This window comes from Leucopleurus acutus (assembly GCF_964270905.1).
Source record: "Leucopleurus acutus genome assembly, chromosome: 2".
In the NCBI taxonomy this organism is placed as follows: Eukaryota; Metazoa; Chordata; class Mammalia; order Artiodactyla; family Delphinidae; genus Leucopleurus; species Leucopleurus acutus.
Window position 1 is genome coordinate 113,136,090 of NC_139143.1, and position 18,346 is coordinate 113,154,435.

Below are 18,346 nucleotides of genomic sequence, written 5' to 3' on the forward strand. Positions count from 1 at the left end.
GTTGTCTTTTCGTCTTGTTTATGGTTTCCTTTGCTGTGCAAAAGCTTTGAAGTTTCATTAGGTCCCACAGTCTTCACCTTTTGGAATATATTCTTGGCCAGAATGGTTTCACCTGGACTTGCTTTAACCCACACCACTCTATTTTCTAGTGGAAGGATAATGTTCCTTCTGCTTAAATATATAATTTTTTTCTCTATCGACTCTGGGCCCACTCTATTCTCTTGCTCTCCCCGTCATACACACATAATACACACAGACAATGCATCTCTCACACCCTCACTCAGACATGCACACACACTATTTGTGTGAATTCTTAGACATTTTGCCCATACATCAAATGAACAAATGTTTGTAAACTGTAGAGCAGGGGTCCCAAACCCCTGGGCCATGGACCGGTACCTGGGCCATGGCCTGTTAGGAACCGGGTCACATAGCCGGAGGTGAGTGGCAGGCAAGTGAGTGAATCTTCATCTGTATTTACAGCCACTCCCCATCGCTCACATTATCGCCTGAGCTCTGCCTCCTGTCAGATCAGCGGTGGCATTAGATTCTTACGGGAGCACAAACCCTACTGTGAACTGCACATGCAAGGGATCTACGTTGCACGCTCCTTATGAGAATCTAATGCCTGATGATCTGAGGTGGAGCCAAGGTGGTGATGCTAGTACTGGGGAGTGGCTGCAAATACAGATTATCATTTGCAGAAAGGTCTGACTGCACAGAGACCATAATAAATCAATTGCTTGCAGACTCATATCAAAGCCTTATCAGTGAGAATCAAGTGAAAACAAGCTCAGGGCTCCCACTGATTCTGCATTTTGGTGAGTTGTATAATTATTTCATTATATATTACAATGTAATGATAATAGAAATAAAGTGCACAATAAATGTAAGGTGCTTGAATCATTCTGAAACCACCCCCCACCCTGGTCCGTGGAAAAACTGTCTTCTGTGAGACTGGTCCCTGGTGCTAAAAAGGTTGGGGACTGCTGCTGTAGAATGCTATATACATTTTGTTGTGACACTGGTGTTTCATAGGCCACTAATCTGAGTTAGTTAAAGCAATGTAATAATGCAGGTGACTTTTTCCCCACCAAAGGCAACAAAGCAAGTTATTACTTTGAAACCATACCTCCTAATTGTTGGAATCCCAGCTCCTCTAACACTCCCTACCCAACTGTTTCCCAGCTGATAACTGAAGGAAGGGGTTTCATAAACTCTCCTGGCTTTAGCAATCCGTCCTATTAACTATCATACGCACAATTTCCTGGCTGATTTCGCAGCTCTTACTTAGGCTGCCACTGCAGCCATGGTGACAGTTCTGTTGCTCATATCCCTGCCTGTGTTTTGGCAGTGTGCTGTTCCGAGGCCAGCAGGGACCTACCAAGGAGGGACCTTCCATTCTGGAAGGCTTAGCAGCACCAGGCCCTGGGAATGGTCTGGGAGCACTGCTTAGCTGGCTCTCCTCCGCAGCCTGGTCCCCACAGCTTCTCTTGCTGCTTCGTTCTGAGTCTGATGCTCCCCGGATGTGAATGAGTCTTTCTCCTGTGCCTAGTACCGGGGGTGAGGGGGGCCTTAACCTCAGCAGTAAGCTACTTTTATTCTTTGTGCACTTCAACATGCCCACCTTTCCTCCAGAAAGTTATCGCATGTTCCCAGGCCTGGAAGCAGACGAGAACAGCCAGAAATGCCAAAGAACATCTTCAGATTTAGCCCTTTCCCTTCTCCGATGATTAGTAATGGTGGCAGTTGTGAGAAAACCGATGTGTCTACTTCTCTTTGTGGAGGCTTCAGACTCTGGGCAGACGTGGATGCAGCACTCCCAGCTTTGTTCCAGGGATCACCAAAAATGTTAAAATATACGCTATTACATGCCCTGTGCTTTCTCAATGCTTTGACATATTTAAACATGAGATAACCCATGCTTAAATGCATTCTAACTCAATATATATCACAAATGAGTATTTATCTGCCAGCTGTAATAACATCTCTCACCACTCTCTCCCCCTTCCTGGGAAGGATTCTAGGCAGATGCATTATTATTGTTCCTTCATGGTGTTTCTTATTTCTGTTATTCTGTCCGTACTCCAATCTGTCTAGTATCTTAACTGGTTACTTGTAACACTGAAAATCTCTTTATTTGTAATTATGATACAATGGTGATACAAAATTATATCACCTCTAGAAATGATTTTATTTCTAAGTAATATATAAACAACTTAATCTTTGATCATGTGAGATCTTGCCAATTACTCTTTTGTCTTTGATAAAAAAAAATGCCTATTCTTAAAATCTGTTTTATACTCTGATCCCTGATATTTAGATATCTTTTAAAATGTCTGTCAGTGGCTTTTAAAAGTTCCCTCAAAGAATCTTTTTGTAGATGTAATATATCCCATGTTTCATTAAGATGGTCTTACAGGGCTTCCCTGGTGGCGCGTGGTTGAGAGTCCGCCTGCCAATGCAGGGGACACAGGTTCGTGCCCCAGTCCGGGAAGATCCCACATGTCGTGGAGCGGCTGGGCCCGTGAGCCATGGTCGCTGAGCCTGCGCGTCCGGAGCCTGTGCTCCGCAACAGGAGAGGCCACAACAGTGAGAGGCCCACGTACCGCAAAAAAAAAAAAAAGGATGGTCTTACATAAATACTGGATGCCAGAATCTTGATTATAACAGTCAGGTAAAGCCTACCTCCTTCAGATACTAACTATCTGAAGGAATGTGTTAATTCCTATTTACACTGGGACTTTATAATAATGGCAGAAGAATTTGTTCAATTTGTTACACAAATCTAAGTACAACTACCCATAGAGAATGTGCACTGGTTATCCCTCTCCCATTTACTCATTCTAAAGAAACTGGTTTTAATTTTTAATTAGGAAATAATTCTATTCCAGTGTGGAATACTGCTATTTGTCCCAAAGCTGCTGTTCTGGGATGTTTGCTTCTTACTTCAGGGTTTGTGTTACATTTTAGACTCTACTTACATAGTTACGCAAAAAACAGCCATTGAATATTGAGTCTTTATCGACTAATTTCTATGGAAGGCTTATACTCTTTGTAATAATACACTCTGGCTAGCTGTGGCTGGGGTCTGGGTCTAACTGGAGCACACTATCTGGCAGTCTCATTAAAATCAACATTTTTGGCTTTGGAGAACAGAAGATACTTTAAATTCATTTTGGCTGAAGAAGTCAACTTCTGCCTAAAAACAAGCAAATGGATCTCCCAAAATATGGGTACTAGTCTCTTCTGCATCATCATTAAACATACCCCTTAGAAGCTGGAACTCAAGGAATTACTTTCTAATTAACATTTGTCTTTTATTTTCTTGGTTACATAGAGACTTACTAAATCCTTCCCTAAAGAACAATTAACCTTTGATTTTCATTCATTCATCTTTTTCTATTTAAGCATCTACTAAATGTATAGATAGCACTGGACTCTTCTGCACACAATTGTGCATAACCCTCTAAATTTTTTTTCTGCCCAAGAATCCCATCCTACCAGACTTGATTTCTTTTCTTTCTTTTTACTTTCTCAGATATTAACTGTACAATTTTCAGAGTCTCCCAAATGCGCATACCTTTTCTTTTCCAAGTCTGACAACAACACAGCATATTTCTGGCTGTCATCCAGAGAAAAACAGTCCTGAAACTACAACATGTCTTGGTTCCTGCTTCTCTAAAGCCATCAGTACCAATATTTCAATATCAGTTCCTCCTGATCAGAGTTTAAAAAGAGTGGAGGTTACAAAGTAGAGAAAAATTTTGATTATGTTGAACTTATGAGAGAGAACCTATGGCATCAGTTGTATCAGCAGAAATCTATCTTCCTCCTGTGTCATGAATACCTATTATTTGTCTTTCAAGCTCTTCCAGTCTTTCAAGAAACTATATTTTGACAACACCCCCCCACCTTTATTTGAAATAAATACACCTTGTTGGTCCATGGCATGCCCAAAATGGATCAAAGATGTAAACTTAAGAGCTAAAACTGTAAATCTCTTAGAGGAAAACATTGGAGTAAATCTTCATGATATTGGAATTTGGCAGTGACTTCATAGATACGACACAAAAAGCACAGGTGACAAAAGAAAAAAGATAAATTGGACTTCACCAAAATTAAAAACTTTTGTGCATCAAATGATACTGTCAAGAGAGCAAAAAGAAAACCTACTAAATGGGAGAAAATATCTGTAAATCATATATCTGATAAAGATTAATATCCAGAATATTTTTAAAAATATATAATAAAAAGATAATAATCAATAAAAAAATAATAAATAACACAAAAAAATTGGCAGAGGACTTGAATAGATATTTTCCCCAAAAGATATTAAAATAACCATTAAGCACATGAAAAGATGATCAACATCATTAGTCCTTAGGGAAATGCAAATCGAAACCATAATAAATGAGATACCACTTCACATCTTCTAGGATGACTAAAATTTGTAAAAGATGGAAAATAACAAGTGTTGGCAAGGAAGTGGAGAAATTGGAATGCTTCTGCATTATTAGTGGGACTGTAAAATGATATACTAACTGTGAAAGACAGTTTGGTTGTTTTTCAAAAAATTAGAGTTATCATATGACCCAGCAATTCCACTCCTAGGTATTTATCTAAATAATTGAACGCAGGGACTGAGAACAGATTTTTTTTTTTTCTGCTTCAGATGCTTTTTATTTATTTTTTTTAAACTTTTTATTTTGGGGGCTTCCCTGGTGGCGCAGTGGTTGACAGTCCGCCTGCCGACGCAGGGGACACGGGTTCGTGCCCTGGTCCGGGAAGATCCTAGATGCCGCGGAGCGGCTAGGCCCGTGAGCCATGGCCGCTGAGCCTGCACGTCCGGAGCCTGTGCTCCGCAATGGAAGAGGCCACAACAGTGAGAGGCCGGCGTACTGCAAAAAAAACAAACAAACAAAAACTTTTTATTTTGTATTGGAGTATAGTTGATTAACAATGTTGTGTTAATTTCAGGTGTACAGCAAAGTAATTCAGTTATACATATATGTGCATCTATTCTTTTTCAAATTCTTTTCCCATTTAGGTTGTTACATAATATTGAGCAGATCTCCCTGTGCTATACAGTAGGTCCTTGTTGGTTATCCATTTAAAATACAGCAGTATGTACATGTCAATCCTGAACTCCCTAACTATCCCTTCCCTCCACCCTTCCCCCGGTAACCACAAGTTCCAGAACAGATTTTTACAGCTGCATTATTCACAATAGCCAAAAGGTTGGAAACAACACAAATGTTCATCCGTGGGTGAATGGATAAACAAAATGTGGTATATACATACAAATAGAATACACAGCCTTAAAAAGGAATGAAACTCTGATACTTGCGACAACATGGATGAACTTTGCAAACCTTATGCTAAATGACGTAAACCAGACACAGGACAAATACTGTGAGTTCACTTATATGAGGTACCTAGGATAAGCAAATTCTTCGGGAGGGAAAGTAGAGTTACCAAGAGCTGGGGGAAGGATTAAGATTTCTATTCAATGAGAATAAGCCACAGTATCCTGAGAGGCATATATTAAAAAGGAATTATAGACTTCTGGGGAAAAGGAGAGGAGGGAAGATTGGGGGCCCTGGCGATCCATTGCTTGGAGCTCGGCTTAGCCAGGCTGGGGGGTCCTCCGGGGACCGGTGAATAGGCGCTCGGCTCTGAAGGCCGGCGGGGAGGGGAGAGCGGGCAGCTGGGACGGCAGCTGGGGAAGGTGGGGACTGGGGCCTGTTGCGTCTCACAGGGAGGAAGGGACGGGAGAACGGAGACCCCGCGGGGAGAGGGGTCAGGGTGTCCGTGGGGAAGTGGTTGAGCTTTCCAGCCGAGTGTCGGGCGGCAGCGGACGGGCGCGGCGAGGTATAGGACCGCCGGCGCGACCCCGACCGCGACCGCAGTCCGCGCGGCTCCTCAGTCGCCTTCGCGTCAGAAGGGGCGGGCGAGGCCTGAGGCGGCTCCGCCTCTTGAGGGGCCGGCTGGCGCACTTTTGTGTTGCTTTGATAGCTCCTGGAGCCCCACGTGTTTACTTCCAAGTGTGTTTCCTTCCCGGGGCTGGAGCTGGTGGCCAGCGCGCGTGTAGCCGCGTGCCCACAGCGACGCGACCTGCAGCCCCGCGGGCCCGGTGCCGGCGCCCGCGCTCGGGTCTCGGCCACTCACCCGGCCGGAAGTCTTCCGCTCTGCGCCCACGAGTCTGGGGTGGGCTTTCTCGGATTTAGGGAACGTCACGGGGGTATTTATTCTTCAGACCCAGATTCGGTTCCTGCTGGAACTTCCCGGCCCCGGGTTCCCCTGGAGATCAGGCGCTCCGACTGTAAGGACCTCTCGGCCGAGACTCGGGGTATTAATTTGTTCCCACGTTCATTCTCTTACTTAGTCAAATTCCCTGCAGTCATTTGTGATGGTTGGTTTTTCCAGTGAATTGTTGGTATGAGTCTTCACTGATTAACGGTTTCTGGCAAATCAATATTTCGTATCTGGGTTTCTGCACTTTTGAAATAAGTGTATTTCTGAGAATAAAAATTGTAAGAGATAACTAATAGATCTGAACATCTTATACAGTAAGGATTATAGAAGGTAAGAAGATGCTAAATTGTCACTAAAATAATTAGGTAAGGTGCAGGTCATTTCAACAATCAGCAAATTATGTAGTTACAGAAACAGTTTAAATATTTTAAGTGATTAGTTAGAGCAGAAGCAAGCACTTAAAAAAAGAAAACATAATTTTATACCACATGCTGAAACTAGAACTTTGTAAAGAATAATCTAATGTGGAAACTTAGAAAATCTGACTCTAAACCTAAAACTTAAAATTAATTAATCCAAAATCTATCATCTCCTACAATAACAAACTCATATTGAAATATGGTAACGTCTCTTGTAGGACCTATGTTTAGAAAAATATATTTATTTACATAATTCAAGTGCCGAATCCCACGGTCTTTTAGAACCTTCATGATTTGATTACGTGAATCCTGAATTAGAAAAACAGATCACATTTTTAAACTGAATATTAAAGATTGGGGGATAAAATTTTAAGCCTCAGAATTGACGGAAAATTATTTTTATTTAAAATTATTTTTATAAACTGAACATTGCTAATGTATTTATTCCACAGTGAATTGTTATGGACCATCTGCTATGTATCAGGCACTGTTCTGGGTTATAGGAATACATTAATGAGTAAAAAGTCCCTGCTTCCTCTACAGGGAGAAAGATAAACAACTGAACAGTTATAAATTAGTGCTATAAAGAAAAATAATGCAAAGTATAAGGATGGAGTATTTTAGATAAAGGAGGTTTTCTTTCGTAGGACTGCATCACAACTAAAATATATACATAATGTTTTTATTCTGGACCCAAACAAGTTATATTCTCTTTTATGCCAGAACTAGGAGTCAAATCAAAAGTTCTCTTGAAAATATTTGCTGTTTATATAGGAGGTTTTTAGATTAATTTATGAAATATTTTTTTCGGAAACAAATATTTTTAATTTGCAGTTTTATTGTTTTGTTTGCAGCTTCTTTTAGAATAAAGAGTTCAAACATGTGCGTGTCAGCCTTAAGAGTTTCTACTTAAATTCTGAGGTACCATATAAAAGTGGTCTGGAATGTTTTAATTTGGAAAACTCTTTTTGTTGTTTAAAATTATATAATTTTCCTAAGACTAGAAAGGGAATATTTTGTTACTTTTTGTATAATATAGAAACATGATTGGCATTTTAATTTATACTTTATTGGGTAATTGTTTTCAGCTTCTGAAATTCTTTACTTAAATAAGTTGTTAAAGACTCCAGTTAGCAATTTCTGAGTGACTCCCTTCTGCCTCCCACTCTGTTATCCTAGGCTTCTATTGTCCACATAATTAAATTGTTTTAGACATTTGTAGAACCATGCTAATTTGTTTCAACTTTACTGTTTCTTTTTGTTGGTGACTAAATGATTAATAAATTGAGAAAAATGAAGAGGACAACTAAGCTAAACAGGTAGAAAGGGGAAAAGACCAATAACTAAACCAATGAAAAACCCCACAGTATTCTGATAAAGTAAGAACAGTCCTTAATGTAATCAAATTTAGCCCTCTTGTTAGTAGCATTTTGTCAAGGGGTGCATGCGGAAGCGTTCCTCTTTCCCCCACGTACTTCCATGCGTGTTTCACTATCACATCAGGGAGGACTCAAAATTGAAGGGACTGGACTTCCCTGGTGCAGCAATCAATCAATCAATCAATAGGTACATACATACATACAAACATACATACACACACACTGCTCTGACTTGGTAATATGGATTTCTCCACGAGATGGCGCTCATATAGTGTCAGATTTTAGTTTCCATCCTAAGGAAAGCTTTGCAATGTATTAACTATCACAGAATAAATAGAAATGTGATTTTATATTTTTTGGTATGTGCGTCTGATTTCATGTTTTGTCATATAGAATCTTATATCATGTTTCATCAATTAGAAAAAAGTTGAGTTGTAGTGTTGATGTGTAGGGGGAAGAATTACAAGTATGTATCTGTAGAAATAATTCTACTCTCTCCTGTTAAATTTGAGGCTTTGCTCAGCCCTAGATTTTTGCTATATTCCCAGGTAGCCAGTGCTGAATGTTTTTATCCTTTACATTTAGATAACATCTTTGGATGTAAAAATTATCTTTTTAAAAAGGAATGTAAACATTTATATATATGTTAGGTAATATAATGTAAACATACGTATACATGTTAAACTAGTAAATTTGTTTATTTTGATAAATTCAAACATATATAAAAATAAACATTGAGGAACTCCACGTACCTATTACGTAGCTTTAGCAGTTATCAACTCATTGCCAATCTTGTTTCATCAATAACCCTCAACATTTCTCTCTTTATTTTGAAGCAAATCTACTCTATCCCTTGATTTTGAAGGAAATCCCTGCATATGTACACAGTACATTGTTAGAAACACACACATTCACAATAAAATGCACTATCCTAACTCAAAAATAATGGTATGAACAAAATATTTTAGGAGCCCGAAAGGAGCCATTAATTCTGCTTTTGGGTAATTCAGAGAAAACTTTGAAGAAGAAATGGCGTTTGACCTGTGCCATTAAGAATGGGTAGGAATTTGTCAGGTGGAGAATGGAAGAAAACACTCTTAAGCATTGGTGCAGAATGAAGAGAGGGGTACATATGTGAATATGTATGAATGAGTGGAGAACAGAGAATAATGTATTTGAATATTTTAGCACTTTGGAGGAAGTTACAAAAGATGTTGCTGAAAGGCTATCTGTGGTTATTTTGGGAAATTAATGATTATAGTTTATGGATCCAGAAATTTTGTTTCTACATCTTTGTAAATAGAATATAAACTACTTATTTTTTGGGTATTTTTTAGATTTGTGACAAAGTCCAGTTTTTAACAATGCTGAAATCAAATGACTCCTTGTTTTCCTTGGATAACTTGTTTTTTGAAAAAACAGATGAAGCTGAAAAGTAAGTCTGCTTTAAAGAATGATAATAGTATATTGCTTAAGGGTTTTTGATTTTTAAGGCATTTTAGTTTTCTCTCTGGTAAATTTATAAATAAAAAACGAGAGAACAACAGAATGGCATTTCAGGTATATGCTTGGTAAACATGGAATTCAGATATAAAGGAGTAACTGAAGTTTAACATGTTACATGTTACAATTTTAAAAACAGAGTAGATTCTTGTCTGTTTGGCTTTCATTCATTTGCATTTCTGGTTTGTTCAAATTATTTTTGGCTAAAGTAAAGACTGAAAGTAATGGTCAAAGAGTAGCTCAGGACAAGGAGTGATGATGGCACCTTTTGGAAACAGAAAGGGCAGTGTGCCAAAGGCCAAGTGTGATAGGCAGATTCAGTGCAGGCAGGAAGTAGGGGTGGAAATAAAGATGTGGTACCAAAGGAAATATGAATGGGGAATAGGGAGTCTGTTAAATACTGGCTTTTATGGATTTTCACATGTGAATCACTTTAATTCTAAGTTTTCTATGTATTTGTTCTATCGTACTACCCTTTTTAATGAAGCATTGAGTAAATTATTTACTGCTTCATTTATTCTTCCATTCATTCAAATATTAATTCAAATATTGACTGAATGCTGAAAGGGATATAAAAAGAATGAAACAGACTTTTACTTTAAAAAACTTAAAGCCTATTTGAGGTTAAATACACATATAGAAAGGTCATTCATAAATAATGTGACCATGTAATTCAGACTGGGACACTTTTGAGAGTGAAAGAGTGCATTCAAATGAAGCAACAGGTGTTAATCAAGACTGACCTGGGCAAATTTGGAACATATGGTCGCTCTTCTAACAATACAAAAAAAAAGTGCAAAGCAAATTATAAGCATATATTCACGCAAAGAAATTTCAGATTTGGAGAGAGACTTGGGCCAGACTGTTTAGGTCAGGCTTTATGGTAGTTGGGGGAGACTTCAGGCTTTGAAGGACTGGATAATTCTTTTTTTTAAAAAAATATTTATTTATTTATTTATTTGGTTGCACCGGGTCTTAGTTGCAGCAGGCAGGCTCCTTAGTTGCAGCACGTGGGCTCATTTGCTGTGGTATACGGACTCTTAGTTGTGGCATACATGTGGGATCTAGTTCCCTGATTTTGTGTGTGTAAGATTAGAAATGGATTTTTTTTTTTTTTTTTTTTTTGCGGTACGCGGGCCTCTCACTGCTGTGGCCTCTCCCGTTGCGGAGCACAGGCTCCGGACGCGCAGGCTCAGCGGCCATGGCTCACGGGCCCAGCCGCTCCGCGGCATGTGGGATCTTCCTGGACCGGGGCACGAACCCGTGTCCCCTGCATCAGCAGGCGGACTCTCAACCGCTGCGCCACCAGGGAAGCCCAGAAATGGATTTTTAATGAGCATATGCTCTGCTGCCTAAAACAATGCCTGGCACATAGTACTCAGTAAATAATTGCTGAATTGATTAATGAATTAAAAAAAAACAGTTGAACTTCTATAGTTGGATATAGGGGTAGTGTCGGGTATAGGGGCAAGCCAAATAAAGAAAATAGTTTTGAAGAAAGATAAGGACGGACAGAATGTGTTATCTGTTTGGTATACAAGTAGTTCACTTTGGTCTGTACTATAAGGGACATGTAGGAGAATTGAAACTGTAACATGACCTAAGGCCTCTAGGTAGTTTTGTGTTATTTAGAAGCCACTGAAGGATTTTGAATGGAATAACATGAAAACAATTCCAAATTAATGTGATAGGAGTACACGAAATATAGAGAGAAAGCCCAGAGGCAGTGAGGTCAATTAAAATACTGTTGTTCTCAATCAGACATAAGTTGCTTAGAGCCTTGATTAGGATAGTGCTAATGGAAATACAAGGAAGCGATGTATTCAAGAAGCTTTATAAGGAAGATGCAGTAAGAGACATGGATATAGTGGGTAAAAGACTGTACTATGGTTTGGATTCTGGGTGATGGGGAGAATGATGACACCTCTGGAAAATACGGATATCAAGGAAGATTTGATTTTATGGGGAGGCTGAATAGAGAGCTAGATGTGTGCTTTTTGTATCTTGTTAACGTCTTTCTTGGATTTTCAGGAATAGTCTCTGTGCAGAAAAGAGTTAATATACCAGGCCCAAACCACTATCTTTGAAAAGGCCTACTTGTAAGGTTGGCCTCTGTCTGGAGTCTGAGAACTTGGATTTTAGGAAGCTTCCTACCGTTAACTTATAAATTGGCTCACTGTGTAAAAACTGTTTATAAAAATAATGTGATTTAGGGCTTCCCTGGTGGCGCGGTGGTTGAGAATCTGTCTGCCGATGCAGGGGACATGGGTTCGTGCCCTGGTCTGGGAAGGTCCCACATGCCGCGGAGCGGCTAGGCCCGTGAGCCATGGCCGCTGAGCCTGCGTATCTGGAGCCTGTGCTCCGCAACGGGAGAGGCCACAACAGTGAGAGGCCCGGGTACTGCACCAAAAAAAAAAAAAAAAAAAAAAGAAAGTGGTTTATAATGAACATCTGCTCTTCTGGGAATCTGGAATTTAGGTATGTGCCAGAGAGGGATGCCTACATGAGTAGCCCTCAATAAAAACCCTGGGCATTAAGTCTCTAATGACTTCCCTTGTTGGCGACATTTCACGTGTGTTGTCACAACTTGTTTTGGGGGGAATTCAGCACATCTTGTGTTACTCTAGTGGGAGAGGACCTTTGGAAGCTTGTGCCTGGTTTCCCCTGGACTTCACCCCACAGTCATGAGTAGGACTATATGCTGAGTCCTGTAAGTCGTCCTAGGGAATCATTGACCCTGGTGGTGATCTTGGGGACTCTGTGACATAGTCCTAAATTTCAGTTGCTTTGGTGTATTGTCAGACAATCTGTCAGACATTGTCAGGTGATGTGTTGCAGATTTTTGATTTAGAAAATAGAGCTGTAGTAGCTATGTTTGAGGTGCTGTGAGAGGCAGAAAATTGAAAGACTGGGCCTCTCACTTCTGGGAGTTTAAAATTCTAAATAAAGAGAGAAGAAAAAATCATAAAATCCTTGGGACTTGGCTTAGACAGTTTATGTGGTATTCTTCTCAACTTTATTTTGTTACCTAATGCTTATCTTTTTCTTCTAATGAAGGACAAGCCAACTTTGGTTGGAAAGGAAACATTAAAACATTATATATTAATAGGATTGCAGCTGAAAGATAAGGAACGGTAGTTAACAATGCAAACAGGGTGACAAAAATCTCATCAATTACTGTAGGTTTACAAAGTGATTGTCAGTTTCAACTGTTTTCTTGGATTTTCCATGGTTATAGATGGTTCTGGACCAAGAATATTTGGATTAAGACATTAATTCGTAATAATGTTTTAGGAGTACTCGAGAATACCAATACTGGTGTCATTTACACACTTGTGACCCATGATGAGATGTCAGGTGTATCATCAGTAATTTGTTACTTGTATTCGTTAAGATGCTAAAGTTTCAGAATGATTTACTACTTCCTTTTTATATTGGAGCAGATTTAAGATTCCTGTCACAAGCATTTGAATTGGAGAAAAGAAAATGGAGTTATAGCCATTATTTAGGTAGAATATCTCACATAGCATTGTCATTAATCACATGACACACAAGGAAAAAAGAATGCTGCTATCTAGGGATAAGTCAAAGTCACCACAGAAAGGTAGTATATTAAGTTTAAGAGTCTATAATTGAGTAATGTTTCATTAATAAATACATAGTTTCTTTGTTTTTCTTAAATAAAATTATTTTATTTTTTATGGCTCTGAAAATTCACATTTTAAAAAACACATATGGAGAGGTATTACAAAACATTTAAGGTAGCCCATGATTACATTTATTTGTTCATAGGCTGTGTAAATCTTTTTTTTTGAATTTTATTTACTTTTTTATATAGCAGGTTCTTATTAGTCATCCATTTTATACACATCAGTGTATACATGTCAATCCCAATCTCCCAGTTCATCACACCACCACCCCCATCCCCCCGCCGCTTTCCCGCCTTGGTGTCCATACGTTTGTTCTCTACATCTGTGTCTCAATTTCTGCCCTGCAAACCGGTTCATCTGTACCATTTTTCTAGGTTCCATATATATGCGTTAATATACGATATTTGTTTTTCTCTTTCTGACTTACTTCACTCTGTATGACAGTCTCTAGATTCATCCACGTCTCTACAAATGACCCAGTTTCATTCCTTTTTATGGCTGAGTAATAGTCCATTGTATATATGGACCACATCTTCTTTATCCATTCATCTGTTGATGGGCATTTAGATTGCTTCCATGACCTGGCTATTGTAAATAGTGCTGCAATGAACATTGGGGTGCATGTGTTTTTTTGAATTATGGTTTTCTCTGGGTATATGCCCAGTAGTGGGATTGCTGGGTCATATGGTAATTTTATTTTTAGTTTTTTAAGAAACCTCCATACTGTTCTCCATAGTGGCTGTATCAATTTACATTCCCGCCAACAGTGCAAGAGGGTTCCCTTTTCTCCACACCCTCTCCAGCATTTGTTGTTTGTAGATTTTCTGATGAAGCCCATTCTAACTGCTGTGAGGTAATACCTCATTGTAGTTTTGATTTGTATTTCTCTAATAATTAGTGATGTTGAGCAGCTTTTTATGTGTTTCTTGGCCATCTATATGTCTTCTTTGGAGATATGTCTATTTAGGTCTTCTGCCCATTTTTGGATTGGGTTGTTTGTTTTCTTAATATTGAGCTGCAGGAGCTGTTTATATATTTTGGAGATTAATCCTTTGTCCGTTGATTCGTTTGCAAATATTTTCTCCCATTCTGAGGGTTGTCTTTTCATCTTGTTTATGGTTTCCTTTTCTGTGCAAAAGCATTTAAGTTTCATTAGGTCCCATTTGTTTATTTTTGTTTTTATTTCCATTACTCTAGGAGGTGGATCAAAAAAGATCTTGCTGTGATTTATGTCAGTGTTCTTCCTGTGTTTTCCTCTAAGAGTTTTATAGTGTCTGGTCTTACATTTAGGTCTCTAATCCATTTTGAGTTTATTTTTGTGAATGGTGTTAGGGAGTGTACTAATTTCATTCTTTTACATGTACCTGTCCAGTTTTCCCAGCACCACTTATTGAAGAGACCATCTTTTCTCCATTGTATATCCTTGCCTACTTTGTCACAGATTAGTTGACTATAAGTATATGGGTTTATCTCTGGGCTCTCTATCCTCTTCCAATGATCTATATTTCTGTTTTTGTGCCAGTACCATATAGTCTTGATTACTGTAGCTTTGTAGTATAGTCTGAAGTCAGGGAGTCTGATTCCTCCAGCTCCGTTTTTTTCCCTCAAGACTGCTTTGGCTATTCAGGGTCTTTTGTGTCTCCATACAAAGTTTAAGATTTTTTCTTCTAGTTCTGTAAAAATGCCATTGGTAATTTGATAGTGATTGCATTGAATCTGTAGATTGCTTTGGGTAGTATAGTCATTTTCACAATATTGATTCTTCCAATCCAAGAACATGGTATATCTCTCCATCTGTTTGTATCATCTTTAATTTCTTTCATCAGTGTCTTATAATTTTCTGCATACAGGTCTTTCATCTCCCTAGTTAGGTTTATTCCTAGGTAGTTTATTCTTTTTGTTGCAATGGTAATTGGGAATGTTTCCTTAATTTCTCTTTCAAATTTTTCATCATTAGTGTACAGGAATGCAAGAGGTTTCTGTGCATTAATTTTGTATCCTGCAACTTTACCAAATTCATTGACTAGCTCTAGTAGTTTTCTGGTGACATCTTTAGGATTCTCTATGTATAGTATCATGTCATCTGCAAACAGTGACAGCTTTACTTCTTCTTTTCCAATTTGGATTCCTTTTATTTCTTTTTCTTCTCTTATTGCCATGGCTAGGACTTCCAAAACTATGTTGAATAATAGTGGTGAGAGTGGACATCCTTGTCGTGTTCCTGATCTTAGAGGAAATGCTTTCAGTTTTTCACCATTGAGAATGATGTTTGCTATGGGTTTGTCATGTATGGCCTTTATTATGTTGAGGTAGGTTCCCTCTATTCCCATTTTCTGGAGAGTTTTTATCATAAATGGGTGTTGAATTTTGTGAAAAGCTTTTTCTGTATCTATCGAGATGATCATATGGTTTTTCTTCTTCAGTTTGTTAATATGGTGTATCACATTGATTGATTTGTGTATATTGAAGAATCCTTGCGTCCCTGGGATAAATCCCACTTGATCGTGTTGTGTGATCCTTTTAACATGTTGTTGGATTTTGTTGAGGATTTTTGCATCTATATTCATCGGTGATATTGGTCTGTAATTTTCTTTTTTTGTAGTATCTTTGTCTGGTTTTGGTATCGAGGTGTCCTTCCTTGTCTCTTGTAACATTCTTTATTTTAAAGTCTATTTTATCTGATATGAGTATTGCTACTCCAGGTTTCTTTTGATGTCCATTTGCATGGAATATCTTTTTCCATCCTCTCACTTTCAGTCTGTATGTGTCCCTAGGTCTGAAGTGGGTCTCTTGTAGACAGCATATATATGGGTCTTGTTTTTGTGTCTATTCAGCGAGCCTGTGTTTTTTGGATGGAGCATTTAATCCATTCACGTTTAAGGTAATTATCGATATGTATGTTCCTATTACCATATTCTTAATTGTTTTGGGTTTGTTTTCGTAGGTCCTTTTCTTATGTTTCCCACTTAGAGAATTTCCTTTATCATTTGTTGTAGAGCTGGTTTGGTGGTGTTGAATTCTCTTAGCTTTTGCTTGTATGTAAAGCTTTTGATTTCTCCATCGAATCTGAATGAGATCCTTGCCAGTTAGAGTAATCTTGGTTTTAGGTTCTTCCCTTTCATCACTTTAAATATGTCATGCCACTCCCTTCTGGCTTGTAGAGTTTCTGCTGGGAAATCAGCTGTTAACCTTGTGGGAGTTCCCTTGTATGTTATTTGTCGTTTTTCCCTTGCTACTTTCAATAATTTTTCTTTGTCTTTAATTTTTGCCAATTTGATTACTATGTGTCTTGGCATGTTTCTCCTTGGGTTTCTCCTGTATGGGACTCACTGCGTTTCATGGACTTGGGTGGCTATTTTCTTTTCCATGTTAGGGAAGTTTTTGACTCTAATCACTTCAGATATTTTCTCAGGTCCGTTCTCTCTCTCTTCTCCTTCTGGGACCCCTATAATGCGAATGTTGTTGCGTTTAATGTTGTCTCAGAGATCTCTTAGGCTGTCTTCATTTCTTTTCATTCATTTTTCTTTATTCTGTTCCGCAGCAGTGAATTCCACCATTCTGTCTTCCAGGTCACTTATCTGTTCTGCCTCAGTTATTCTGCTATTGATTCCTTCTAGTGTATTTTTCATTTCAGTTATTGTATTGTTCATCTCTGTTTGTTTGTTCTTTAATTCTTCTAGGTCTTTGTTAAATATTTCTTGTATCTTCTCGATCTTTGCCTCCATTGTTTTTCTGAGGTCCTGGATCATCTTCACTATCATTATTCTGAATTCTTTTTCTGGAAGGTTACCTATCTCCATTTAGTTGTTTTTCTGGAGTTTTATATTGTTCCTTCATCTGGTACATAGCCCTCTGCCTTTTCATCTTGTCTGTCTTTCTGTGAATGTGGTTTTTGTTCCACAGGCTGCAAGATTGTAATTCTTCTTGCTTCTGCTGTATGCTTCTCAATAAATACATAGTTTCTGATGTTATATCTTTATTGACATATATTCATACTTTTATATTTTATATAGCCATCCAGACAATGAAAAATCTTTGGATTGGTTTCTGCCACCTGCTCCATTAATTTCGGAAATTCCAGAGACTCAAGCATTAGAGGAAGAAATGGAAAGTCATAAACTGTTAGGTAAATTGTCCCATATTTTTTGGGAAGCCAAACCCATTCAGCTCGTGTCAATGTAAAAAAGTCTAATATTGAAATATTAATTCTTTTATTTTAATGCAATAAAATGAAAGTTAGAGACCCACTCAAAATAGTGCTTAGCAAATCTTAAAATCTGAAACATTTTCCCTCTCCATACTTACATATACACACATATGTATATTATATGCATAAAATATACTATCACACACACCTGTTATATTGTTCTGTGAATTTGTTTCCTCTTACCATTAAAATTGTCAGTGCTATTTAGTTTTTGCCTTACCCTTTACTAAAGGTAGGATCCTCTCATTTAGGGAACCAGATTCATGAAATATATTGAGTGAAAAAAACAAGATGCAGATTATATATAGTTTGTTACCATCTTTACAAAGCTAGAAAACCAGCACACTCAAACAGTATTTGTGGTCTAACATGATATTGTTGGTAAACCTGATTATTAAATTGAGTGGTAGGTTCATGCATGTACATTTTATTATTAAGCTTCGTAATTTTTGTATATTTTATATATTAAAATACATATTATATACTCTTGTATGTACCAAATAATATGTAGAATTTTTACATATATAAAATATGATAATTCTCTTATATGTTATATTAGAACACCCATATATAATATGTATTTGTAGTAGTATAGTATGTACACCTAAATGATAAAGCAAATTTAAGCCATGGGCTTCTCTGGTGGCGCAGTGGTTGAGAGTCTGCCTGACGATGCAGGGGACACGGGTTCGTGCCCCAGTCCAGGAAGATCCCACATACCATGGAGTGGCTAGGCCCGTGAGCCATGGCCGCTGAGCCTGTGCGTCCGGAGCCTGTGCTCCGCAATGGGAGAGGCCACAACAGTGAGAGGCCCGTGTACCGCAAAAAAAAAAAAAAAAAAAAATTTTAAGCCCTAATGAGGCCTCCAGACTCCTTCCAAACCTTTCAAAGATGCTTATAAAGTCTCTGTAAAGACACCTTTAAAATTCT

At 38.3% G+C, this 18,346-nt stretch overlaps 1 protein-coding gene across 1 annotated transcript in view; it reads left to right on the forward strand.

The window, feature by feature from the left end:
* Nucleotides 1–9,420: 9,420 nt before the first annotated feature.
* Nucleotides 9,421–18,346, forward strand: part of HFM1 (helicase for meiosis 1) — a gene marked incomplete at both ends in the record, with an annotated part of 128,499 nt that continues 119,573 nt past the window's right edge. Inside the window, 2 exons of the mRNA XM_082833123.1 lie at nucleotides 9,421–9,491; nucleotides 17,223–17,335. Of these exons, the coding sequence (XP_082689249.1) occupies nucleotides 9,421–9,491; nucleotides 17,223–17,335 (184 nt within the window). The remainder of the gene's footprint in view (nucleotides 9,492–17,222; nucleotides 17,336–18,346) is intronic.